General features: G+C 58.8%; 5 protein-coding genes across 10 annotated transcripts; 3 read left to right on the top strand and 2 right to left on the bottom strand.

Annotated features, from left to right (window-relative positions):
- Positions 1–299: 299 nt before the first annotated feature.
- TMEM234 (transmembrane protein 234) lies at positions 300–3,216 on the bottom strand. 3 transcript variants are annotated; one of them, XM_065650314.1, is made up of 5 exons: positions 3,164–3,216; positions 1,776–1,927; positions 1,300–1,366; positions 1,029–1,121; positions 300–687 (listed from the first exon to the last, which is right to left on the bottom strand). In XM_065650314.1, the coding sequence occupies exons 1-5, from the start codon at positions 3,204–3,206 to the stop codon at positions 626–628; spliced, it is 417 nt and encodes a 138-aa protein (XP_065506386.1). In that variant the 5' UTR covers positions 3,207–3,216; the 3' UTR covers positions 300–625. The 3 variants fall into 3 exon arrangements, with proteins under 3 accessions (XP_065506386.1, XP_065506385.1, XP_065506387.1); XM_065650313.1 differs by having other exon boundaries at positions 1,776–1,967; positions 3,134–3,214; XM_065650315.1 differs by lacking the exon at positions 3,164–3,216 and adding an exon at positions 2,981–3,061.
- EIF3I (eukaryotic translation initiation factor 3 subunit I) lies at positions 3,169–7,441 on the top strand. The gene is made up of 11 exons (XM_065650310.1): positions 3,169–3,324; positions 3,538–3,630; positions 3,721–3,808; positions 4,369–4,434; positions 4,759–4,908; positions 5,016–5,143; positions 5,540–5,650; positions 6,033–6,122; positions 6,385–6,458; positions 6,662–6,754; positions 7,061–7,441. The coding sequence occupies exons 1-11, from the start codon at positions 3,205–3,207 to the stop codon at positions 7,140–7,142; spliced, it is 1,095 nt and encodes a 364-aa protein (XP_065506382.1). The 5' UTR covers positions 3,169–3,204; the 3' UTR covers positions 7,143–7,441.
- On the bottom strand, positions 7,395–12,689 carry LOC135997605 (myotubularin-related protein 9-like). Its single transcript, XM_065650309.1, has 11 exons — positions 12,193–12,689; positions 11,377–11,648; positions 10,703–10,811; positions 10,298–10,423; positions 10,008–10,181; positions 9,671–9,888; positions 9,401–9,562; positions 9,173–9,314; positions 8,860–9,080; positions 8,548–8,699; positions 7,395–8,412 (listed from the first exon to the last, which is right to left on the bottom strand). Exons 2-11 carry the CDS (start codon positions 11,571–11,573, stop codon positions 8,249–8,251), a joined length of 1,665 nt encoding a protein of 554 aa, XP_065506381.1. The 5' UTR covers positions 11,574–11,648; positions 12,193–12,689; the 3' UTR covers positions 7,395–8,248.
- Positions 12,690–13,531: 842 nt separating this feature from the next.
- Positions 13,532–14,963, top strand: FAM167B (family with sequence similarity 167 member B). Its single transcript, XM_065650715.1, has 2 exons — positions 13,532–13,839; positions 14,400–14,963. Exons 1-2 carry the CDS (start codon positions 13,549–13,551, stop codon positions 14,661–14,663), a joined length of 555 nt encoding a protein of 184 aa, XP_065506787.1. The 5' UTR covers positions 13,532–13,548; the 3' UTR covers positions 14,664–14,963.
- Positions 14,964–18,834: 3,871 nt separating this feature from the next.
- On the top strand, positions 18,835–23,421 carry LCK (LCK proto-oncogene, Src family tyrosine kinase). Of its 4 annotated transcripts, none has more exons than XM_065650335.1 (12): positions 18,835–18,936; positions 19,056–19,134; positions 19,219–19,309; positions 19,440–19,538; positions 19,681–19,784; positions 19,895–20,044; positions 20,450–20,602; positions 20,984–21,163; positions 21,546–21,622; positions 21,715–21,868; positions 22,344–22,475; positions 23,156–23,421. In XM_065650335.1, the coding sequence occupies exons 1-12, from the start codon at positions 18,835–18,837 to the stop codon at positions 23,356–23,358; spliced, it is 1,524 nt and encodes a 507-aa protein (XP_065506407.1). In that variant the 3' UTR covers positions 23,359–23,421. The 4 variants fall into 4 exon arrangements, with proteins under 4 accessions (XP_065506407.1, XP_065506406.1, XP_065506408.1 ...); XM_065650334.1 differs by having other exon boundaries at positions 19,053–19,134; XM_065650336.1 differs by lacking the exon at positions 20,450–20,602 and having other exon boundaries at positions 19,053–19,134.
- The last annotated feature ends 216 nt before the right edge of the window (positions 23,422–23,637 follow it).

Below are 23,637 nucleotides of genomic sequence, written 5' to 3'. Positions count from 1 at the left end.
CTGTGTTCTGTATTTCCTTCCCTAGTGTTCCTGAGTAATTACAAGGGTAGCAAAGATTTTAATTTTTTTGTTTCTTTTGTGATCTCCCTGGTATTTTGCCCTGTAGTTATTTTAAAGATGAGGGAAACTCTGCAAGACTCCGTGGAGAAAAGCGAAGCGGTAACCCCGGTGTAAGGGCTATGCAGCGTGAGTGGGGACGTCACGGCTGAGTGTGGGGCTGGAAGCCACTGTCACGTGCTTGGCCACAAAAAGGACATTCCCTAACCAGATTCCTTCTACAGAAAAAACGGTCCCAGAAGTTCCCGCTGAACCATTTATTAACCATTTATTATCCTTCCAGTGTTGAACAAGACAATTCAGTCATCCTTGCCTTGAAACATCCACAGATGGAAAAATGCCTTAACTCAAGACATGAAATTGGATGTCCTTGCAACAGGCCTTGTTAGCCCCAGCGTTCAGGGAATACAGTCTGCATTTTCACTTTTTTTTTGATATCCATGTGTCAAAATGCAGCTTCCTAAGCGCAGCTGAGCCAAAGTGTCCGCTGGTGGGCCAGAATTCTCACGTCAGCCGCGGTGGTTACCTGTGAACAGGTTCTCTTTCTCTGTTTCTCATCACATCTCGTTCACGAACCAGCTACACAGAGCGTGACCCCGAGGATGGTGAGCAGCATTCCTGCCACAGCCCCTACAGAAACGAGCAATAACGTATTGGGAACGTGTGTAATTCAACTCCGGTCAGTCAGAGCTTCTCGTCGCTCAATACACGATGCTGGGATGTCACGGTAAATCGGGCGGCAGAAATATCTGAATAGATACGGCGAGTTCTGAAAAACACTTTATTCCTACAGCTATCACCCCAGGTCCTGGTGGTTTTAAGCTTTCAGGTTTCCTGCCATGTAGCAAGAGCTACTACTTAACAAGCGAGGGTATTTGCTGGTTTTCAGGAGAGCAGAGGGTAGCCCATGCTGTTAAGTCAGCAAATAGATGCAGGAGACAACGTGGGGAAATGTTTTAAGTGTAACTTACTTTTACCACCAACATCCTCTCCCAGAATCTTCCCAGTCACCAGCGTGACGATCAGCGCCAGGGAGTTACAGAGCGGCACTGCCAGGGACAGATCTGAAATGGGACAGTTTTGACACAAAATTTATAATCTTGTACAAATTGTAAAACGTGTTTTATTGGTGATCATTACAAGACAGCTGCTTGATGTTTAGTTGAGTCACCAGAGTAATCAATAGCACCAATCTCCCCAAAATCCCAATCAACCCACTCCACAGAAGCAATGGGAACTGACCTGCGGATGCCAAGGTGAGGTAGAATAGGAGAGATCCACCTTGATTGAGCAGAAATGGCACCATGTACTGCAGAAAAACCACAAACCCGTCAGTTCCTGCCTGCAAACCCACTGTGCACCCCTAGCGAGCGGGCAGCGAAGGAGCCCAGACCCACTCGCCCTGTTTGGCAACAGAAACGCGGCACACTGGTGACACTGCCAGTCACTAGCTGCTCAATATCTTAGTTCCCCAGCCGGCAGAAGGCACACTGTGCTCATTTCATGCAAAAGATGAGGGTTAATGACCTGCTGCCTATGAAATTGGCCTCAATTTTGCATGGGAAGAGCACTGCTACAGGCAATTAAATGAAATATAACGGAGGATAAAGAATTCTGAGGATAGGTGGAATATTTAACAGTTGAAGTATCAAGTGCAGAATGAAACAGCAACGATCCCAAAGGCAGTTTGACACCAAAAAGTCCGGACAGGGTCTCACCTTGTAATTGAGGCCCAGGAAGCGGATCTCTGCCAACAGCTGCCGCAGGCGGCCCTGGTGCCGAACCCCCTCCAGCCCCGCCGCGCCAGTGCGCAGGAACGGCCCGGTGCTGCCCCACAGCACGGCCACCAGCACCAGCGCCGCCGCCTCTCCTGCGGCACAGCCCGGGCTCAGTGTGTAGGAAACTATCATCTTGCCGATAGAATAGACCCATTCAGGATCTCTCAGCAAAGCATCTTTTATTAACGATTTTGCAAGACCAGGGGGGAGGACTGAGAGACATCAAACTATGAATCCTTAATGTAAAAGAAAGTCTCTTTGAACTTATCCCGGAATGCAAACTGATACCTGTACTTAAAAAAAAAAAAATCAATCTAGGGGGAAGATCTGCCAAAGAGCCAGGAATCCATATTTTAAATAGATTGATAAGGGGAAGGGGGTTGTTAGGATTAGATGAATGAGACAGGTAAACTGAGGCAGGCTCGGGTGGTCTGTAAACCCTGCAGTACCAACCAGGGGGGAACGGGGGAAGGAAATTGCAGCTGGGATTAGGGGGGATATAAGCAGGGGCTTTTTGCCCTGTTCCGTATGCCTGCCTTTAGGTTGAACACTCGGTCTTGCAAAATAGTTATTAAAATACGTTTTGCTGAGAGATCCTGCCCGGGCCTGTTATATTGGCAAGGTGATTGTTTCCTACAAGTGCCACTCCCCAGGGACAGCCCCCAGCAGCCTTGTCACTAATAATATGTATAAAATATATAAAGAATATATAAATGTACAGCTATTATTGTTATTGCTTATTATATAATTTTATCATATAATAATTATTATATGTACAGTATATGATATATAATGTCATATAAAGTATTATTTTATATAATAATATAATAATGCAATAATTATAATAATAGGTGATAATTATAAATATTAGATATTAGAATACATAATATAAATAATATAAAATATAGCAAACAATAAGTAGTAAATATGTAATAATTATTATGTATTATGAATTATATGCCTGTATATTCTCTCTATATTATATATTCTTACATAGTACACATTTTATATAGTATAAAATGTTATTATTATACAGGTTATTTCAAAAAGATGGACCCAATGTGAAATCGCGCAGCTTTGAAATTGGGTTCATCTCTTTTGAAACACCCTGGAATATAATAATTATTATTATAATTATCTGTTACCTATTTGGGCCTCACGGCCCAAACCCACCGCCATGTTCTCTCCTCAGGGGAGGCCTCACAGCCCAAACCCACAGCCACATCCCCCCCTCATAGGCGGCCCCACGCCCCGTAGCCCCGTTCCCCGCTCAATTAACCCCCCCTCCCGCTTTTCACCACATATCCCCTCACGGAATCCCCCTTAACCGGCGGTGGTTTCAAGGCCCCGTTCCCCGGGAGCGGCCGCCATGCCATCCCGGAAGCTCACCCGCGGTCGCCATAGCAACGGTGACGTGTTTCCGCCCCGCTCACCCTGTGAACCGGAAGAGACGCGCCGGTCTCTCTTTCGCCTCAGTGTTGCCGCCATGGTGAGAACGGGACCGGGACAGAGGCCGGGATTGGGGTTGTTATCGGTGTTTGGGACGTGCAGAGCCGCCGGGTCGGGGCTTCTGGGTGGCGGGAGGGGGGCCGGGAGGCGGCGGCCGCCGCCTCCCGGCCCCCTCCCGCCACCCAGAAGCCCCGACCCGGGGGCCAAGGCCTCTCCCGCTCTGAAACATTAAATGGCGTCTTCCCCCTCGCAGAAACCGATCCTGCTGCAGGGCCATGAACGCTCCATCACGCAGATCAAGTACAACCGGGAGGGAGACCTGCTCTTCACCGTGGCCAAGGATCCCGTGAGTGCAGTACCCCCACCACCATAATACTTCGTCAGTCCCGTTAATTATTCCATCTGAGAGGGGTGTTCGGTTGTTTTCTTCTCCCAGATTGTCAACGTTTGGTATTCGGTGAACGGAGAGCGGCTCGGCACCTACAACGGCCACACGGGAGCCGTCTGGTGCGTGGATGCAGACTGTATCCTTTAGTCACAAAAACCGGTTTGTCCGTCCCGTGCTTTGCTTTACAGCGACTCACTTGAGCTGATTCCTCTCCAAGAGGAGCGTGGAGGCCATACAGTGTGTTTAACTCTTCTGCTGTCTTTCCCTCGCTCCATCTTTTGGGTGTTTTTCCTCCCAGGCTGTTTGGAATCGCCTGTGCGGGCAGCGTGTCCCGTCCCCTTGTGTTTGTGCTTTGTCAATCTTGCTGTGTTGGCCCTGGGAGCTCAGGGAAAGCGCCCAAGTTGCACAAGGTTTTCCGTCTCCAATGTTGGCAGCAGGTATCAGAGACAAAAATGCGCAAAGGTTGCATTAATGCAGGAGTTGGAGCCTTTTCTTCAATATTTCAAGAGGAAAGTTGTTGGTTTTGTAGTGGGAGCACTCGGGCTCTGTCTGTACTGCAGTGTTGCTGGTCCTGGAATGGAACTTGTCCGATCTCTGTATAATGTGGCTTTTTAATCTTGCATATAAATATTCTCTGGGAGTTTAGCGGCTTTTTGGAGCTGAGAACGTACTGATATTCCTTAACGGGTGACCTAGGGGACACACGACACGTGCTAACTGGCTCTGCGGATAACAGCTGCCGGCTCTGGGACTGCGAGACGGGTGAGACTCTTCCCTCCCTGCACAGCCGTGTCTGTGTCACGGCTCGGTCCTGCCATGATGGCTGCGAAGCCTGAAGGACATGGCAGCAGCGTCACATCTGCTTGTTCTCCCCTCTGGAAGAGCTCTGAGCGCTGGCTTGGGCTGCTGGAGGGGAGGGTTTGTGCACATGCCTGGTTTCTAGGGAATATTTAGCGAATTTATTCGGTGCTTGCAGGTCACCCAACCTGCTTGTCAGCTTCACCTGATGCTCTTGTCCTCGCTCAGCTTCTCGTTTTCATTAAAACATTTCAGCAAAGCAGCTGACGCTTTCTGCTCTGTGTCCAGGGAAACAGCTTGCGCTGGTGAAGACCAGCTCAGCAGTGAGGACATGCGGCTTTGACTTTGGAGGAAACATCATCATGTTTTCCACGGACAAGCAGATGGGATATCAGTGTTTCGTGAGCTTCTTCGACCTCCGGGACCCCAGCCAGATCGGTGAGGAATCCGCGCCAGCGCCTGCGGCCGGGAACAGGGGGAAGCGTTGATCGCCGGAGCCGGTGCCACTGTGTCTGTCTGTCTGTCTCCTTCCTTCCTTCTCGCAGAGAACAATGAGCCTTACATGAAAATCCCCTGCAGTGATTCTAAAATCACCAGTGCCGTATGGGGCCCTCTGGGAGAGTTCATCATCGCGGGACATGAGAACGGGGAGCTGAACCAGTTCAGCGCCAAGGTCAGGCTGATAAAAACAGCATCTCCCTGCACCTGGGGGAGGATGTCGCCGTGTTCCTGCGGTGGTCATGGGACAGAATATGGGGTTTTGGCTCAAACCAGCAGCCTTGTGGAAGGATAGTTAAAATAACCAGAAAGGGCTGTTGGGCGTTGGAACAGGCTGCCCAGGGCAGTGGTGGAGTCACCATCCCTGGAGGGGTTGGACAGATGCGGAGAAGAGGTTCTCAGGACATGAGGTAGTGCCAGGAGTGGGGGAGCGGTTGGACTCAATGACCTTGAGACTCTTTTGCAAACAATTCTGTGATTCCCCGATCTCCTAAATTATTTTGAATGGAGAAGTCATGTGTGCGCTCACTTCCCTTGCCAACATGCTGAAACTGCCACCTTTCCCCTTCAGTCAGGGGAGCAGCTCTCAAATATCAAGGAGCACACCAAGCAAATCAACGACATTCAGACCTCCAGGGACATGACCATGTTCATCACTGCCTCCAAGGACAACACAGCCAAGGTGAGGCCGCCCGGCAGAAGTGCCGTGGACTGGACTGGGGATATTTGCTCGCAGGGCCTCTGCTCGGAGCCGTTTGCGCCTTAGGAATTGGAGTGAGCAGAAAGTTAAAGCTTAGTGGGAAAGTTCAGTGAGAAAGGGGAGGCACCACCACATTAAATTAATGCCTGAGCATTGAAAACAACTTTGCCAAAATATATCTGCAGTTTGCTGCCTCCAGAAGGTCATAGACTTGAGATTTACCATAGGCCAGGACTTTGGGATTCTGGGGAAATGGGTTTTTTTTAGGATTTGGATGCCCATGAGTGACTGTAGAACAGATTTGTAGGAGTTAACTGAGCTGCCAGCCCTTCTGCAGAATAACTCTCTCCCTTGTCCCTTCCAGCTGTTTGACTGCACGACGCTCGAGCATCTGAAGACGTTCCGGACGGAGCGACCGGTGAACTCTGCTGCCCTCTCCCCCATTTTTGATCATGTAAGAATGAGCTCGTTCATTTTAACAGTCTCACTGTGACTCCTGCGTTGTCGCTGGAAGACAGAGTGTCACCAGTCCAGCTAAAAATGGTGATTGTGGGCTGGGTCTGGGGGACTCTCCTGCGGTTTGGTGCAGGGCATGAGGCTTTGGGTCCTCTGATTTTTAAAAAAGTGTGTCTGGGAAGCGGGAACTCCTGAGTTTGTAGGATCTGCTGGGTGAGGAGGAAGCAGCACTGACGTGTTGGTGCTTCTCTCCTGTGCAGGTCGTGCTCGGTGGTGGGCAAGAGGCCATGGATGTGACCACGACCTCCACCAGGATTGGCAAATTTGAGGCCAGGTTGGTTCTTCTCCTCTTGACAGGGCTGAATCCTCACCGGGAGGGCTCCTCACAGCCCAGGGCTGCTGTTCTCAGAGCGTCTCACTCCTGGCAGCGTTGGAGGAGTCGTTAAACTTGCAGAGCTTTTCTGAGGAAACCCTGATTGTGTCCCTAACCAGGCTCCCAATGTCTTGTGAGAATTTAAATCTTCTTTTTTCACCCAGGTTCTTCCACTTGGCTTTTGAAGAAGAGTTTGGCAGAGTGAAGGGTCACTTTGGTCCGATAAACAGTGTCGCTTTTCACCCCGACGGGAAGAGGTGAGGATCTTGGAGGGTCTCACACCGGGCTCCAGTTAAGCCCAGCCCAACTCTCGGTTAGGATAGGGCTGGGCTGACAGGGACTGGAGCCAGCACCTTCCTTAATTCTCCCATTCCAGCCCCGCTGCCGGGGGGTTCACCCTTACACCCCGCTGCACATTTTGGCTGCACCACTGATACTTTTTCTGTCCTGCGACTCCTTTATTAGTTTTTGGAGGGGGTTGTGAGAACAGACTCCGATACTGGTACAAACCTCTGAGCTCCTGACACCATTGATGACTTTATATTGTCTTTCCTCCCATACAGTTACAGCAGCGGGGGCGAGGACGGCTACGTTCGCATCCATTACTTCGATCCCCAGTACTTTGAGTTTGAATTTGAAGCTTAAACCCAGCACAGAACTGTTGGAAGGCCTGAAGTCACTCTGCTCCAGCGGGGGCAGCAGGAAGCAGTTAGCAGCAAACTCGGGGGCTGTGGGAAGGTGGGGAGTTAGAAACCCAACCGGCTCAAAAGGGCAGGACTGGCTTTCATGAGCAGCAGCAAAGGCGAGGACGGGAGTTGAGCTGCCTGCCTGCCCCTGGGGATGCCACTTCCTGCCCTGTTTGGCTTATTTATACACCAGGGGAGGAAAAAAAAACATCAGGAAATAAATAGAAATCTTTTATAAACACAAGTAAAAGCACCTCTGTGGGTTTTGAGGTTTTTTTGGTCTGGAACAAGATTAACTTGAGTGGTTTGTGTTCCCGGCTCTTTTGGCAGTGCCCTGCTCCCCACCGGGGCTATTACTCCAGACTCTCTCTGCACCACGTTCACTTTTTCCCGGGTGGATCTGCCACTGCCGTTCGGCTCCAGCCCTGAGGTGTGAACAGGCTGGATGTGCAGCAGCAAGTTGTTGTTTTCCAGCTGACACGCACACGCCCGGCTCTGGTGCTTTATTTATTTGCTGGGACTGACCCCGAGCCAGCTTTCCTCATGGAACAGTTATTTCCTGTGCTAGCACTCGCTTGTGCTGTGAATTATCATCCTTCTGTGTCTGTCTGTCTATCTGGAGGGGTGGTTTGTGTCTCTTTCCTTCCTCGAAACTGGGTTCAAGGGCAGATTTCCTGGGCTGGCTCAGTGTGATGGATGCAACGCTTAAACTGCAGCCGGCGTGCGCTTTGTGGAGAGGGTGTTGTGGGTTTGGGTGTGTTCCGATGCGTAGTTTTTGCTGTGCCTGCTGTTTGGGAGCTGTCAAAATCCCACTGGGGAAAGAGCGGGAGGGAGCAGGGCTGCTCCTGCCCCTGCGTGAGAGCAGAAAAGCAGGCGCGGGCTGCGAGAGAGAGCACATTACTGAAACAAGCTCAGTCTGTGCAGCCCAGAGGCTGCGAAAAGGGCTCCGTCCCTGCTCCCTGAGCTGTCCCACGGGGCCTGTGTCCCGCACAGCGCTTCCCCCCCAAAGCAACAGCATCACCTGGGCCCCGCAGCCCATGGGGACCAAGTCACCCGTGCTGCCGTTCATCTTTCGTTCTCTGTCTGAGCAGTGGGGTCGGAGAGGGACTGGCTCAGCCTCTTCCCCGCGCCCTCCTTGGCAGGGGGGTCGTTGTTCTCTACCAACCGCTGGATCTCTGCCCAGGCCTCGTCCAGGTGCTGGGATGAACGGATCCATCGGAAGAACAAACCTTGGAGAGAAGGGGCTGTGTGTTAGTTCAGCCGCGCCGTAGCCCTGTCGAGAAAGGGAACAGCAGAGCCGCTTTCCCTCAAACTGCCCTGCTCAGAGCTTAAGCTGGGTTTTGGGGGCGCTAGACCTGGCTTACCCTGCCAGAGCTGGATGCTCTGGGGCTCGACGGAGGGCCAGATGACCAGGGGGTTGTGCGAGTAGAGGGGGTTCAGGTATTTCGTCCTCTCCGCAGGCTGGTTCAGCCAGGCCCAAAGGGAGTGTGTGTTCTCCTTCACTTTACACAGGCACCTGCGGGAGAGTCCAGACGCGTTTCAGTCCCTGCTGGGGACAAATCTGACCCAAGCTGTGACCGGGATGGCTTCGCTTTGCAGGGTCTACGCAAGGGCACAGTGGTGACTGTGATATTGCTCCAAAGGGATAGCGCTGTCCCCGCGTTCCCCCGACTCGCCTCTCTTTCTCGTTGTTGCAGAGGAAGGTGCCGTAGGCGGAGGCGTAGGCGTTGTCGAAGAGGATGAGGAGCAGGCGCTCGCCAAACTCCAGGGAGAAGGGGAACTGGCGGCTCAGCTGCCACACGCAGTCGAGGAAGAGCAGGAAAAGCGGCGCCTCCTGCTTCGGCCGGGCGTGGGAGGAGGCAGAGCGGGCGCAGCGGAGGTGGAAGGGGTGACCGGCCTGCGGGACCCCCCGGGGGGTTAACGGGGTGAGGGGGATCTGGGGGTGTCCAGCTGGGCTCGGCTTTACCCCCTTGGGAACACGGGTCTCACCTCAATCCACTCTCGCTCCAGCAGCCCCTGGAACCCCCGCAACGTGCGGCAGGACGGGTCCAGGATCACCTGTGCCAGCGCCGTCACCAGCAGCGTCGTGTCCGTCCCCTCTGCCCCGTGCACCAGCACGGTGGCCTCTTCCCTGCGGGCAGAGTCAGGGCGATGCCCGAGGTTTGTGCCACGCTGAGAGTGCTGACGGGGGCAAAGCGGGACAGCAGCCCCCCTCACCTGTCCACGCACTGCGCGGCCAGGCAGGCCGTGCTCAGCGCCGCCTTGACGTGGCTCAGCCAGCGGCAGCTCTCCAGGCGGCTCAGCCAGCGGTCCATGGTGGCGGAGGTGTCATTGCAGGCTTCCACCAGTTTCATGAAGCTCTCCTGCAGCGGGCGGCCTCTGCGAGGGGAGGAAAATGGGGTCAGGGGCTTGGCAAGGCTTTTTTTGGGAGGCTGGAGTCCCCACGCTGTTGTCTTGAGAGCTCCAAAGCTTAGCACAGCCCCTCACCTCTCCAGGGGCCGGTGCAGCCTCCGCCACTGCGGGTAGGAAGATTTGGGCTCTGTTCCCCCTCCCGTCATCCGAGCCTGCTTTGCTGCCTGGGCTGACCGCGTGTCGATGATAAAGCCCCGTTCTCCCTTGTCCAGGACTGTCCCCAGCAGCATCTCGTCCTCGCGGCAGCGCTTTCGGTTGGGGCCCGTCAGCGGCTGGCTGCTGCGGAGCATCACCTGCGGGGCAGGGCGGCACCGGGGGAACCCCGCGGGTTGGGGGGCTTTGAGCTGCCTCTGTCCTGGGGCTGGCGGTGGTGGGAGAGGGGACAAGGAGCAGGATGGGGAGATGGACTCACGGTGCCCTTTTTGGGGTGGTAATAGCTGAGGACGGGGAATCGCCCACCCTGCCGGAACCGGGCAGCCTTCCGAAGGGTGTCATCGTCCACCACCGCTGGCACGATGACGGCCGGAGGGTACGTGGGGCAGGTGGTGAAGTCCTGGTTCACGTGGCTCAGCCGCCACTGGCTGGTCTGGGGGCGATGCAGGGTTGGGGGCTGCCTCGGGTGCAGCGTGAGCCCCAGCGGGCACCCGGTAAAGGTCATTTTGTCCCCCCAAGCCCATCTGGGTGTCTCCCCTCCGGGCTCACCTGCAAGGCGATCTGCTGGAAGTACCGCTTGAGGGGAAAGAGGTGCCATCCTTCCTCGAGCCTCAGGCTCTGCGGTCTGTAGAAGAACGGGTACATCATCATCACAGAGTCCACCGAGGAGAGGGCCTGTGGAGGGAGCAAAGGTGGAGCCGGTCACGGATGGCAATGTCCCCACCGCGTCCCCAGGGCAGGCTCTGCGAACACGATCCCCGCTCCTGGCCGTGTCCCAGCTGCAAGTGAGGGCTGGGCGGGCAGGTGCTGGTGCCACCAGCCCCGTGGTCACCTTGTGCCAACGCCGATCGGGAGCTGAGTGTTTACCCACGTTAATGACAGACCGAGAGCAAACACCGCGGGCAGCCGCCTGCTCCTGCCAACCCTTTGCTCCCCGGCCGCCCGGGTCCCCACCTCGATGGAGCTGGCGATGTTGAGACACTCCTCCATGCCCGGGATCTCCAGCTGCAGCACCTTCAGGTCTTTGCACCGCAGCGTGATGGTGCCGGAGGAGCCGGCGAGCCTGGGGGAGGCAGGAGGAGGGTCAGGGCTGGCTGTAGGTCCATGCACACAGACAGACAGACATGCGACAGTGCCGAGCTGCCCTCTGCCCCAAGGAGAGCTGAGTAGGACAATGCGGGAGGGCTGTGCCCGTGCCAAATTGCTGGGTCTCATCCAGCACCAGTGGCACACATGTCTGAAGCCAGGATTTCCACCATCTCCCTGCCCTGCTCAGGGCCTGGCGGACGCCACGGTGGTTAGCACAAAGTTGGGTGGGTTAGCAGAGCTGAGAGAGCGTTAAAAGCCGAACCTGGTGTCCAGTGGGGAGCCGTTAGTCCTGGGGGGCTGGTACCAGCCTAAATTCTGTACTCTGAGGCATGGAGGAGAAGAGGAGATCAACGCCTGGTGCCGCCAGCATCCCTGGCGCAGGCCGTGGGGCAGAGGAGGGATGAGGCTCGGCGGGCAGCACCGTGGGGTGGCCACGCTCTGCCGTGGACACCGAGACAGCAGCGGGGAACAGCCTCAAGCTACGGCAGGGGTGACACTGCTGGAAGGGAGTGAGGAGCCGGCCACAGGGAGAGACCCACCTCTTCTCCACGGCATCCACGTTGCGGATGAGCAGCCAAAGCTCCACGGTGCCGGGCTGGGCGTCCCCCCCGGGGCAGGAGGAGAGGAGCAGGTGGTGGCTGGTGATGCACAGGGTGCCCTTCACCGTCGGCATCCCCGTGCACGACAGCAGCACGCTCTCCACCGTCGCCGTCTTGATCAGCTCGGAGAACTCCATGACGGTGCCGGTGGCTGCCGAGCCCCAGCGTAGTTTGCCAGCCACAGGGACCTGTTGCCGGCAGCTGCCGCGAGGCTGGAGGGAGAAAGGGGAAACGTGCAGCGGCACAGCCCAGCCTGGAAACCCCTTCTTCCCTCTGCGTCACGCTGGGTCCTGTGGCCTCACCCCCCTCTTCGTGTTTACATTGTCACCTACAGCATATGGAGCAAAACGCAGGGCAGCGTGACTTATTTCTTCCCCCGGCAATGCTGTCATTGCAGATGGGGAAACTGAGGCATGGGGCAGAGGGGGCTGAGCTGGCTCTGCGCTCCCTGGCAGTGCCCAGACCCTGAACCGGGTGTCTCATGCTGGCTGTGCTGCAAGGAGGGGACTTTTGGTGGCTGGTGAACACGCAACTGCTGCTTTGCAGGAAGCACCTCTGGGTCCTTTCCTGCCCGTGTTGGGGCCTGTCACACTGGGCTGTATGGTGACAGCTGCCAGACCCCCGTACCAGCCTGACCAGGGTCCCGGGGGCTCTGCCACAGCCACCCGGACCAGGGACGGAGCAGAACGGGCTGCCTGGTGCTGGGTGACAAGGAGGAGGGTGAGCAGCTGGCAGAGGTGCCACCCCTGTGCTTACCTGCTCAGGCTGGGTGGCAGGCACGGACCTTCGGGTGCAGGTGGGGACCTTGGGGTGCAAGCAGGGTGCAAACAGGGGACCTCAGTACAAACAGGGGAGCTCAGAGTGCAAAGAGGGAACAGTTGAGCATAAGCAGCGGACGTCAGCCGCGAAACAGGGATCTTGGGGTGCAAGCAAGGACCTCATGGTGCAAGCGGGAGACTGTGGGGTGCAAACAGGGGACTGCGGGGCATAAGCCAAGGACCTCAGCCTGCAAGCAGGAGTCTTGGGGTGCAAGCAGGAATCCTCGGGGTGCAAGCAGGGACGCATGCAGGGGTCTCGGGGTGCACGCAGGGATCACGGGGTGCACGCGGGGGTTTGGGGTGCACGCAGGGACGCGGGCGATGCCCCGCACAGCTCCGCACAGCCCGGCGGGGACAGCGGCTCGGCGCAGCGCTCCGCGCCCAGCGGATGTCGCATTTAAGGTGGCCCGGGCCGGGGCGGCTCCGCTCCGCGGGGCTGGGGGCGCAGGAGGGGCCGGGGGGACACCGCGTGGGGTACGACAGCGAGGGGACACGCACGGGGACACGCACGGGGACAGGCGAGGGGACACGGGCAGTGGCAGCGCAGCACCGGCGCTGCTCGCGGGGGCTTTGGGGACCACTCCGGGGGGGCTGGAGGGGACGGGGGGGGCTGTCCCCGGGGCAGGGGGTGTCTGTGGGGCGCAGGCGAGACCCGCAACCCACGGCCGCAGCCCCCGCACCCGCCCCGGGCAGCGGTGGATCCTGACCCGGTTCCACCTTAACGGCCCGCCCGCGATGGGGACCCAGCTGTCCCCCCGCTCCTCGCCCCGTCCCCCCCGCCCCGGTTTCGTTTTCCTTCCTTGGGCTTTTCTTGGTCCCCCCCGGCCCGGCCGGGTGCGGGGGGGCGGTGGCGCCCGGGGATGATGATAATTCGTCCCCGCTCCTCCGTGCCAGGACGGCCCGGTGACGGTTTCCTCTCCGGGAACTGGGAGTCCCCTCCCAGCTGGAGACAATAATGCTAAAAAAGAAAAGAAAAGGGAAAAAATAAGATAAAATAAAAACAAACACAAAAAAACCGTCGCTGAACAAAACCGAACCCCCCCTCCTTTGCACTCCTCTGGATAAGGAAAGTTCCTGCCCGTTAGAATTGTCCTCGGCGTCCCCAACCTTGATTGTCCTGGGAGTGAATAAATAGCCGGGACTCAGATGCAGCTGGGGGAGTTGGTGGGTGGGTGTTTGTTTGTGGCCAGGGTGCTTCTCTTGTGCCTGCAGGGAGGCAAAGGGTCTCCTTGCACGGGGGCTTTGAGGGGGGACAGGTCATCTGAGGGTTTTGGGGGGCTCTGGGGGTGCCACCATGGCCCTTGGCCAGCTGAAGTTCAAGGAGCTGGGTGAGGAGGAGCCCACCTGGGAGGAAGAGAGCCTGGCCAGCGTGAAGGCGCTGGCGGCCAAGCTGAAGCTGCAGACACGGAGACCATCCTACCTGGAGTGGGAAGCGCGGGTGCGGGGGCAGCCCTGGCGCAGCTGGACCCCTGCGGGGACACGGGCGGCAGAGCAGGGCCCTGGGCGCCCCGAGGGTCAGTGGGATGGTGGTGTCTGTGGCTTTGCCACCGTGGAAGCGGCTCTGGAGTGGCTCAGGATGGAGCTGGTGAGTAGCTGCTGGTGGGAAGGGTGGATGAGGGATGGGTGAGGGCTGAGCCCCAGGATGGGGATGGGGCCAGGGGGCTTCTCTGTGCCCAGGGAGCGCTTGCAGCCCGACCTCACGCAGCAGTGCTGGGATGTGTCATGGCCAGGGTGCTCCGGCCATGGCGCTTTGCGCCTTCGCCCAGCGCGGCTGGCGTACGTGGATTTTTGCAAGGCGCACATGGCTCTGCGGTGCCACAGCTCTGCCCGTGTCCCCTGCACAGCACCGGGGCACACGGGTCTGCACTCGTCACCCCTTCCTGCCTGCCCTGCTGGTGGCATGGCTGTGGTGGACTTCACTAGCGTGGCACAGCCACGGTGGCTTTCCTGTGGTCACACCGGCAGCACAGCCACGCAGATACAAACCCATCTGACCCTGGCACAAACCCTGTGCCAGCCCTGGGACTGTGTGCATAGCTCCATCCTGATCCCAGGGCCACTTGTGTGCATTGTCCCTGGTGGGTTTGTGTCCTGGCCAAGCCCAGCATCCCGGTGGCTGGTCCCTGATGCCCGTGTCCCCCGCAGCAGGAGATGCAGGCTGCGGACCAGCGCCTGGCACAGCAACTGATGCGCCTGCGGGCGCAGCTGCACCGGCTGAAGGTGGAACAGGCCTGTCACCAGCACAAGGAGATGCTGGACGATGCCACCTTCGGCCTCGAGGGCTGCGAGGAAGACTCAGACCTTCTCTGTAACATCCCGCCCAAGGCCGCCTTCCTGCTCTCCACGCCACTCAAGCACATCGGCGTCACCCGCATGAACATCAACTCCCGGCGGTTCTCCCTGTGTTGAGTGTGGTGGGAACCCACAGACCACTGAATGCAGAGCCCGGACAGGAGCCTGGGGGCACCCATGGGTGCATTCGGACCTGTGGGGCTCACGGATCCTTCACAAAATTCCTCGGGGACTGCGGAGCTGCTGCCGGGGCTGAGCTCCCTCGGGGCAGGTGGTGCTGAGCTGCGGTGCCCTGCCCGGGGGCAATGTCATGCCAATGCCATGGGAAATGCCACCATCCCCATTGCGCACAGGGTGTTTTGGGACACCCATTGCTCTGTCCCTAAGGATGGTGGGGTCAACCACAGTGGAAGATGTGGGGGGCAGCCCTTTGAGGAGGAATAAAAGGAGGTGAAGGTGAGAACTGATGGTTTTTTTGCAAGCACTCTGGCACCTGCCTGTGCCTCCAGATGCAGCTCCTGGCCCTTCACTATGGGGACATGAGGGTGGCAGGAGGGACGGTGCTGCCATTGCACCTTCCCCAGCGGCTCCCCGGGGATCTGCCTCACGGAGTGGGTGGCTTCACACCGGTTTCTGCTGCGGGATGGTGCCGTGCCAGAGGGTTCGGTGTCTCTGGTTCAAGGACCTTGTTGCCAGCCCCTCCCCAGGTGCCCTGGCAGTGGGGGGGTGCTCAGGCTGCGCTGCTGCAGGAAACGCTCGTCAGCGACCCGGCTGCGAATCAAGGCGTTATTTTTCAGGCTTGAGGGCAGGAGGTACCGAGGGCTGTGCTCAGGGTTCGGCAGCCTCCGTGTCCCCATCCTGCCCCATCTCCTGACCCCTACAGCGCTGCATGGGGGGCAGGAGGGACCCCGGGGGTGGTGCCAGCCAGAGGTGGCAACACAAAAGCAAGCTCTGGGTTTGCTGTTGGCTTTTTCCCTTCCTCCACTAGCACCGAACTCTTTACAAAAGCAGTTGCCTCCTTGGGATGCGACTTTCACAGAAGCGACTTTTTACAAGTGCTGCCAGGAAAGGTACGGGGTGACCCAGGGATAGTTCTGGGTGCTGCTTCCCATTCCCAGGGTACCAATGGGACATGGGGAGAACCCCACGTGCACCCCGAGGCTGGGGCACAGCCCAGGGCCTGGCCACGGTCCCCACCACCCCTTGCCAAGGGCGCCCATGGTGTTGGCAAGCACGATGGGAACAGGGCTGCATGGCTGCCCCTGGGAAATGTCCCTGCCTGGGTGGATGCTGCGTCTTGTGCTGCCATCATGGTGCCCCCCTCAGCTGCTGCAGCCCCCCCGGTGCAGCTGGGCTTCCTGCCTGTGTCTCCGCAGAGCAGCCGGTAGGTACCTGCGGCTTCGTGTTTGATCGCAAAAGCCAAGACAATAGTGTTGTGGTTGCTCTGCTCTGAGCTGCCTCCAAAAACACAGGGCTGGCAGCCGGGCCAGGTCACAACGTGTCCCTTCAACTTCAGCCACTGTCACCGCAGCTCTTGGGGTCTGGGGTGACCTCGTGGCGATGACCAAAGTGGGGGCTGTGGGGTGCAGGATGGGTCCCACAACCTGCGTAGGGTCTGATGGGGTTGGGGACAGCTGGTGTATGGTCACCACTCACCTGCTTACGTTGAGCGCCAGGGAGGGGACAGCACAGCGGACGGGGGGGCTCAGCTAGCCGGTGACAAACCCCTGCCCATCGCTGGCCCCTCGCAGCGCATCCCCAGCCCATGGACCCTGCTCCCCCACCAGCCAAGGGCTCAGCATCCCCTCGTCCCCCTGGTCCCTGGGGATCGGTGGCACCCAGCACAGGGACCCTTGGCGCCGGGGATGGCAGGAAGCCATCGGGGTTTGTCACTAGCTCTTGCGGTTGTGCGCGAGCTGTGAACCAGCTTCTCTAGAGTTTGCTCATGAGGCAGGAAACCAGGGCAGGCGGCGGCGGGGAGCGCGCGCCCGCGTGCGGGGGGCTCGTCTCTGCTCCCCAGAGGGTCATCGCGCTCCTGCCGGGGATGGCGAGGACGTGAGCGGGGACGGTGCCTTCCCCCCTGCCGCTGGGCCATGGCAGTGTGAGAACTGCTGCTCCTCGCCTTGCAGCCAACAGGTAAAGGGGACCTGGGGGTGCGGGGTTTATACCCTACGGGTGGGAGCTGGGGACACCCAGGTGCTTGCAGAGGGTGGGGGGTCCCGTTGCACTCGGCGAGGTTGCCCTGCGGAGGGATGGAAATGGGGGTTTGGGCTCGTTGCTGTTGGGGGATGCAAGAGATGGGGGGATTTGAGCAATGGGGGGAGCAGGGCTGTGCTCCCCGCTCCCCTGTGGCCTCCCAGTTGGGGTGACAGCCGCTGTCCCAATGTCATCTGCCCATCTGGGGGTCCCGCCTGGGGTGGGAGCACCAGTCCCCTTGCGGGGCTCTCCCCGACCCCCCATTTGCGGGGCAAAACGTGAGTTTTGTCCCCAGGGCCAGGCTCTCGCTGTGGGTGAGAGCGGCTTAGGGCCAGGCAGCGGTTTAGGGCTGGTCCGTGGGGTCCACTGCCCGGTTTGGGGGGGTCAGACACTGAGATCCGCTGGGTTTTAGTGTCGTCTCAGGCAAACCCTTCCCTGCTGTGATGGCAGCTTTGAGGGCACGGTCCTTCGTGTCTCTGCGTGCTACGCCAGTGCAGGGCTGACCGTCTGGGTCACAGCTGGCTTGGGGACATCTGGGGCACCCCGGTGAGCCTTGTAGAGCATCAAGGCCAAGGTCAACCCAGTCTCACGCCCGCCCACACTTGTGAACAGACCAACCGGCCCCAGCCACAGAAGCATGTGCGGAAGGGGCAGCGCAGGGCAGCTCCTCCAGAAAGCACCGGGGGTCTGGAGACGCTCCCGAGCAGCACCGCGGAGAGGCACAGCCGTGGTTGTGCGAGGACATGCGTGCACACCCATGCAGATGCTTTCCCAGGGACACAGTGGGGCAGGGGGTGCCTACACATCCCTCCCCATCAGCCTTCGCACGAGAAATTCGGTTGCACAGATGCAAGTCACAAAACCCGACTTCAAACGCCCCAGTTCACCGGTGCGGCCCTCGCACCGCGCAGGTGAAACGGCTGTTCGGTGGAAATTATGCTGTGGCTTGAGTACAGAAGAAAAAAAGAAAAAAAAGGCACAATAGCAGCACCTCCCTCCCCACCCCAGCTTTGGGCAGGAAGGAAAAAACACCTCCTGGCACCGCTTGCCTTTGGTAAAGGCGTTCGAAGGGCTGGGGGCAGGTTTGGGAGAGCGGGGCTTCTCTGCAGGGTTGTTGACACCCGGTGCCTGCGGAAACCTCAAAGATCCCCCAAAAGTGCTGGGCAGAGCCAGGAAAAAAGAATTTTTGGGGTCCAGGTGTTGGCGGGGAGAAATCCTGGTGTCGTAGGCGTGGGGGATTCTGCAGAAAAGCTTTTTCCAGGGCTGTGGGCTGCCCTTTCCGTGTGATGCGCTGCCGGGTTCCCGGCTCCGTGTCACGCGTGGCTTTCACGGAAAGGCGAGAAAGCCCACGCGACACTGGTGGCATCGCTGCCACGGTGCTGGGGACCCCGGGGCGCGGCTCTGTGCCGGTTGGTGTCACCGTGGCCAAGTCTGACTCTTGAGATTAGGGGGTCCTTGGTGTTTTAGGGTAAGTGGTTGAGGACGAGGGATCCTTGAGCAGGGATGGGGGTTAAAGGACATCTCTGATGCAGGAGAAACAGAAGCACAGTGATGGGGTGAATGCACAGGCCGGAGGGGCCCAAAGAGAGCCTGGGGGGGGAGAAGGAAATCGGAGGTGATAGAGCGTGGGTGTGGGAGCGCTCGCATCCGCCTCTGACCCCAAGGAGCTGCTTTTAGGGCCGGGGAGGTGTCTGGTCCAGCCAAACCTTGTAAAACACGCGTTGCAGGGCTGTGCAAGGATGTTGCTAACGGGATATTTGTGATGAGATTGTTCTCTAGATGGAGAACGTAGGGATCAGCCCAAGGGCTGCAGGGTGGGAGGGGGCTGGCGATGGAGGACACGCCAGGCTGTGCTGCTGGGGAACGGCAGCCTCAGGCTGGGGACTAATTGCCTTCAGTGGTTTTAATTAACAAAGCCAGAACAGAATTAGGAGGAAAGATGGCTGGTGAGAGTCAGGGGATGCCCCCAGTTCAGCAGAGGACCTGGGGAGCGTGCAGGACGGGCCCTGCGGTGTGGGACGCGGGGATGGGGAGGGTACAAACCGGGGTGTACAAACCTTCCCTCCCCACCTCTCGCCCCCCTGCAGCCACCATGGGCTGCTGCTGCAGCTCGGACTACGACGAGGACTGGATTGAGAACATCGACATTTGCGAGCACTGCAACTACCCCATCGAGCCCAACAACAAGCGCCAGGTGAGGAGGGGGCGAGTGGATCCCCCATCCCAGTGGCCAAACGCCTCCAGAGGTCGCCGTGGGGTGGCCAAACCCCAGGAAGACGAGGGCTCATGGGGCTCCCTGTCCTGTTGCAGAAGCTGATCCGCAACAACTCCGAGGTGCAAGACCCTCTGGTGTCCTACGAGGGCACGTCTCCGCCGTGCTCCCCCTTGCAAGGTGAGGTCCAGCCGTGGTGGGAGGTGGCTGTGGACGCCCCCCCAGTTGGCCATGGCCACCCTGTTGCTCCGCTTGTCCTCCCAGATAAGCTGGTGGTGGCCCTGTACAACTATGAGCCCAAACACCACGGGGACCTGGGGCTGCAGAAGGGCGAGAAGCTCCGTGTCCTGGAAGAGTGAGCAAGCTGATGGTGTCCCAGCACCCGGCTTGACCCCGCGGCTCCCCGGCCGGCGTCTCGGTGCTGCCAGGGGGTCTGTGCGGGGTCCCGGCAGCTGAGGGTGTCTCAACTCACTGTGTCCTTGCAGGAGTGGGGAGTGGTGGAAGGCGCAATCGCTTACCACTGGCCAGGAGGGTTTGATCCCCTACAACTTCGTGGCCACGGTGAACAGCCTGGAGCCTGAGCCGTGAGTAGGGGTTGAGTAGGAGCCGTGTCCTGGCAGGAGTTGCGCTGGTGGAGAGGGAAGGTGCCAGGAGCATCCCCTGAGTGCCGGTGGGCGAAGTTGGCCTGAGTCCCTCCCCGGCCCTAACCCTGCCCCATGTTCCCAGGTGGTTCTTCAAAAACATCAGCCGCAAGGATGCGGAGCGGCAGCTCTTGGCTTCGGGCAACACACATGGCTCCTTCCTCATCCGGGAGAGCGAGACCTCCAAAGGTACCGTCCCGTGGGACCCACCGGCATCTCCTGCCGCGGGCACTGGGAAAGGCCCTGGGAAGCACAGGAGTGTTGGGGTCCCACACCCACATGGTCCCCCATCTCCTCAGGCTCCTACTCGCTGTCGGTGAGGGACTTCGACCAGAACCAGGGCGAGACGGTGAAGCACTACAAGATCCGCAACATGGACAATGGGGGGTACTACATCTCCCCCCGCATCACCTTCAGCAGCTTGCACGAGCTGGTGGAGTATTACACACGTGTGTACCATGCAGGGGCTGGTCCTGCCTGTGGGTGGGGAATGGGATGGGGATGGGAATGGGGATGGGGATGAGGATAAGGATTGGGATAGGAAGGGATGGGATGAGGATGGGAATGGGATAGGTTGGGAAGGGATGGAGATGAGGATAAGGATTGGGATGGGGATGGGATGAGGATGGGAATGGGATGGGTTGGGAAGGGGTGGGGATAAGGATTAGGATGGGAAGGGATAGGGATGGGAATGCGATAAGGATTAGGATGGGGTGAGGATGGGATGGGGTGGGACAGGACGGGATGAGCAGGACATACCGCTGTGCGTGTCTCAGCAAAGGCACCAGCTTGTGCCAGGCACCTCGTGCCCCCTGCCCACGCTGATGCTGGCTCTGCCTGTCTCCACACCACAGGCAGCTCGGACGGGCTGTGCACCCGCCTTGGCAAACCCTGCCGGACCCAGAAACCGCAGAAGCCATGGTGGCAGGACGAGTGGGAGGTGCCGCGGGAGTCCCTGAAGCTGGTGGAGAAGCTGGGAGCGGGGCAGTTTGGAGAAGTCTGGATGGGTGAGTCAGGGTGAAACTGGGGAGCTTCCTCTGCAGGGACATTGCCCTTGGTGTGGCTGTCGGTGCCACGCTCGTGGTGACCCAGCTGCAAAAGCAGCTCCTGCTCTCTGGGCCCCCTGGACCGGGGTCCCTGCCTTGGCTCCCATGGGTGCTGGCTGTGGGACAGGGCTCCTGGCTGGCTTCTCAGAAAGGGCTGTTGGGCATTGGAACAGGCTGCCCAGGGCAGTGGTGGAGTCACCATCCTGGAGGGGTTGAACAGACGCCGAAATGAGGTTCTCAGGGACATGGGTTAGTGTCAGGATTGGGTTAATGGTTGGACTTGGTCTTGAGGGGCTTTCCCAACCAAAATGATGATTCTCTGATTCTCTGATCTCTCCACAGGTTTCTACAATGGCCACACCAAGGTGGCCATCAAAAACCTGAAGCAGGGCAGCATGTCGCCCAGCGCCTTCCTGGCAGAGGCCAACCTCATGAAGAACCTGCAGCACCCGCGGCTGGTGCGGCTTTACGCCGTGGTGACCAAGGAGCCCATCTACATCATCACCGAATACATGGAGAAGGGTGAGGGCACCCAGGCGTGCTCCTTTGGCTCCCGGCTGTTCCCATCCAGCGGTGTATCTGCTCACTGCTGAGACCTGTTGCCTTGGAATTACAGAATTATTTTGGTTGGGAAAGCCCCTCAAAATCATCGAGTCAAATCGTTATGCCACCCCTGGCACTTCCCCATGTCCCTGAGAACCTCATGTCCGTCTGTTCAACCTTCCAGGGATGGTGACTCCAGCACTGCCCTGGGCAGCCTGTTCCAGTGCCCCACAGCCCTTTGGGGAAGAAATTGCTTCCAAGATCCAACCTCAATCTCCCCTGGCACAACTTGAGGCTGTTTCCTCTCGTTCTGTCCCTTGGTCCTTGGGAGAAGGCTCCAACCCCTCCTCCTCCATTGCAGGCAGCCTCGTGGATTTCCTCAAGACCTCGGAAGGAGTCAAGCTCAGCATCAACAAACTGCTGGACATGGCCGCGCAGGTGAGGGGGGACAGAGTGACCGGGAGGCTCTGTCAGAGCTGCCCTGCTTGGGCTGGCGGCTGTTAATTGCAATTAATTTCTCCAAACGGCAGATCGCTGAGGGCATGGCCTTCATCGAGGCCAGGAACTACATCCACCGCGACCTGCGGGCCGCCAACATCCTCGTGTCCGACACCCTGTGCTGCAAAATCGCCGACTTCGGGCTGGCGCGTCTCATTGAGGACAACGAGTACACGGCTCGCGAGGGTGCGTCCCCCACTGCCCGGACCCCACGCGTGCCCCCGCTGAGCCCCACTCTTGGCGTGCACACAGCTCAGGGACACAGGGGAAGGAACACACCCCCCCGGGCCTGTTTTGGGGTTCCCTGCAGTGCCCGGGGCTGCAGGACTGTGTGTACCCCAGGAAAGGGGAGCAGGGGGGGTGCAGATACCCTTCTCCCCCCTCCATCTCTCTCCCCACCCTGCTTTCGGTGGGGTGACAGCCCTATCTGGTGGCTACTGCAGGAACGGGCGTGCTGGCCCACGCCGGGGGCTCTGTAGCCAGACACGCAGTGGGGGCCGGGGGGACTGGCTACCACCAAACCCAGCTTGTCCCCATGCGTACAGGGGGACAGAGGCTGCCTCAGGGTTGTCACATCACATTAAACAGAGACGGATGCTTCCAGCTCAGCAGTAACGTTTTATTTTCTCATTCTATTTTCTCCCCTCCTGCTGTTTTCCAGGGGCTAAATTCCCCATCAAGTGGACGGCGCCGGAGGCGATTAATTACGGGACGTTCACCATCAAGTCCGACGTCTGGTCGTTCGGCATCCTGCTGACGGAGATCGTCACCTACGGCCGGATCCCGTATCCAGGTCAGGATTTCCCAGCAGCTGCACGGCAGAAGGGCTGGAACACACGCGCGCACACGCAAGCGCACACCCGCGAGCGTGTGCATGCACTCCCGCACGCACACACGGCCCAGCCGCCCCAGCTTGGCTCCCTTCCCCGCCAGCCCGCGAGGGTTTCAACCGCTTCCCCATGCACGTGGCCAGCCCAAAAGCCACCCGGGGTTTCAGAGGGAGGAATCACAGAATCACAGAATCAATGTTAGGGATCGGAAGGGACCTCAAAAGCTCACCCAGTGCAACCCCCCCGCCGGAGCAGGAACACCCAGATGAGGTTACACAGGAAGGTGTCCAGGCGGGTTGGAATGTCTGCAGAGAAGGAGACTCCACAACCTCCCTGGGCAGCCTGGGCCAGGCTCTGGCACCCTCACCGGGAACAAGTTTCCTCTCATATTTAAGTGGAACCTCCCGTGTTCCAGTTTGCACCCATTGCCCCTTGTCCTGTCACTGGTTGTCACCCAGAAGAGCCTGGCTCCATCCTCCTGACACTCCCCCTTTCCATATCGATCCCCATGAATGAGTCACCCCTCAGTCTCCTCTTCTCCAAGCTCAAGAGCCCCAGCTCCCTCAGCCTTTCGGAGAAGGGGAAGGAGGTTCCCCCGCGGGATTTGCAAACCAACCCAGCGCCGCTCGCGTTGTCCTCGCAGGGATGACCAACCCCGAGGTGATTCAGAACCTGGAGCGCGGGTACCGCATGCCGCAGCCCGACAACTGCCCGCCGGAGCTGTACGAACTGATGAGGCAGTGCTGGAAGGAGAGGCCCGAGGAACGTCCCACCTTCGAGTACATGAAGAGCGTGCTGGAGGACTTCTTCACCGCCACCGAGGGCCAGTACCAGCCCCAGCCGTGAGGACGCCGCCGCGTTGGGGTGCCGGGGGTGCCCCCCAGCGCCAGGTCCCCACGGACTCTGTTCGCGTCGCCCCGGGGCGCAGCCCATCGCTGCCTGGACCTCGGCAGTAAAGATTTGAAGCGCTTCAGATCTTTGGAGCGGCAGATTTCGTTCCCCCCCGCCCCAAGAAGACGATGGACAGCCAAGGCCGAGATGCGGCTCCACGTTGCGGAGGGCTGGTGTGGGGGGCTCCAATGGGCTGAGCGGTGTCCCTGCGTGCAAATCCAGCCCCACACGGGG

Source organism: Caloenas nicobarica, chromosome 23 (genome assembly GCF_036013445.1).
Source record: "Caloenas nicobarica isolate bCalNic1 chromosome 23, bCalNic1.hap1, whole genome shotgun sequence".
Taxonomy (NCBI): Eukaryota; Metazoa; Chordata; class Aves; order Columbiformes; family Columbidae; genus Caloenas; species Caloenas nicobarica.
The sequence above is the reverse complement of the archived record's forward strand: the minus strand, read 5'-3'. Positions and strand labels throughout refer to the sequence as shown.

Bases quoted from the DNA above. Each gene is read 5' to 3' on its own strand.
- TMEM234 (XM_065650313.1), bottom strand. From the start codon at position 3,211: ATGGCATGGCGGCCGCTCCCGGGGAACGGGGCCTTGAAACCACCGCCG. The intron at 1,367-1,775 runs GTGAGACCCTGT...GTTTTTCTGCAG, and splicing joins TCCTGGGCCTCAATTACAAG to TACATGGTGCCATTTCTGCT. The intron at 1,122-1,299 runs GTCAGTTCCCAT...GTCCCATTTCAG, and splicing joins CCTCACCTTGGCATCCGCAG to ATCTGTCCCTGGCAGTGCCG.
- LCK (XM_065650333.1), top strand. From the start codon at position 18,835: ATGGGCTGCTGCTGCAGCTCGGACTACGACGAGGACTGGATTGAGAAC. The intron at 21,164-21,545 runs GTGAGGGCACCC...CCTCCATTGCAG, and splicing joins CACCGAATACATGGAGAAGG to GCAGCCTCGTGGATTTCCTC. The intron at 21,869-22,343 runs GTGCGTCCCCCA...GCTGTTTTCCAG, and splicing joins CGAGTACACGGCTCGCGAGG to GGGCTAAATTCCCCATCAAG.
- LOC135997605 (XM_065650309.1), bottom strand. From the start codon at position 11,573: ATGGAGTTCTCCGAGCTGATCAAGACGGCGACGGTGGAGAGCGTGCTG. The intron at 9,081-9,172 runs GTGAGACCCGTG...GGGGTCCCGCAG, and splicing joins TGGAGCGAGAGTGGATTGAG to GCCGGTCACCCCTTCCACCT. The intron at 8,413-8,547 runs GTAAGCCAGGTC...CTTCTCTCCAAG, and splicing joins GAGCATCCAGCTCTGGCAGG to GTTTGTTCTTCCGATGGATC.
- FAM167B (XM_065650715.1), top strand. From the start codon at position 13,549: ATGGCCCTTGGCCAGCTGAAGTTCAAGGAGCTGGGTGAGGAGGAGCCC. The intron at 13,840-14,399 runs GTGAGTAGCTGC...TGTCCCCCGCAG, and splicing joins AGTGGCTCAGGATGGAGCTG to CAGGAGATGCAGGCTGCGGA.
- EIF3I (XM_065650310.1), top strand. From the start codon at position 3,205: ATGCCATCCCGGAAGCTCACCCGCGGTCGCCATAGCAACGGTGACGTG. The intron at 4,435-4,758 runs GTGAGACTCTTC...CTCTGTGTCCAG, and splicing joins GCTCTGGGACTGCGAGACGG to GGAAACAGCTTGCGCTGGTG. The intron at 6,755-7,060 runs GTGAGGATCTTG...CCTCCCATACAG, and splicing joins TTTCACCCCGACGGGAAGAG to TTACAGCAGCGGGGGCGAGG.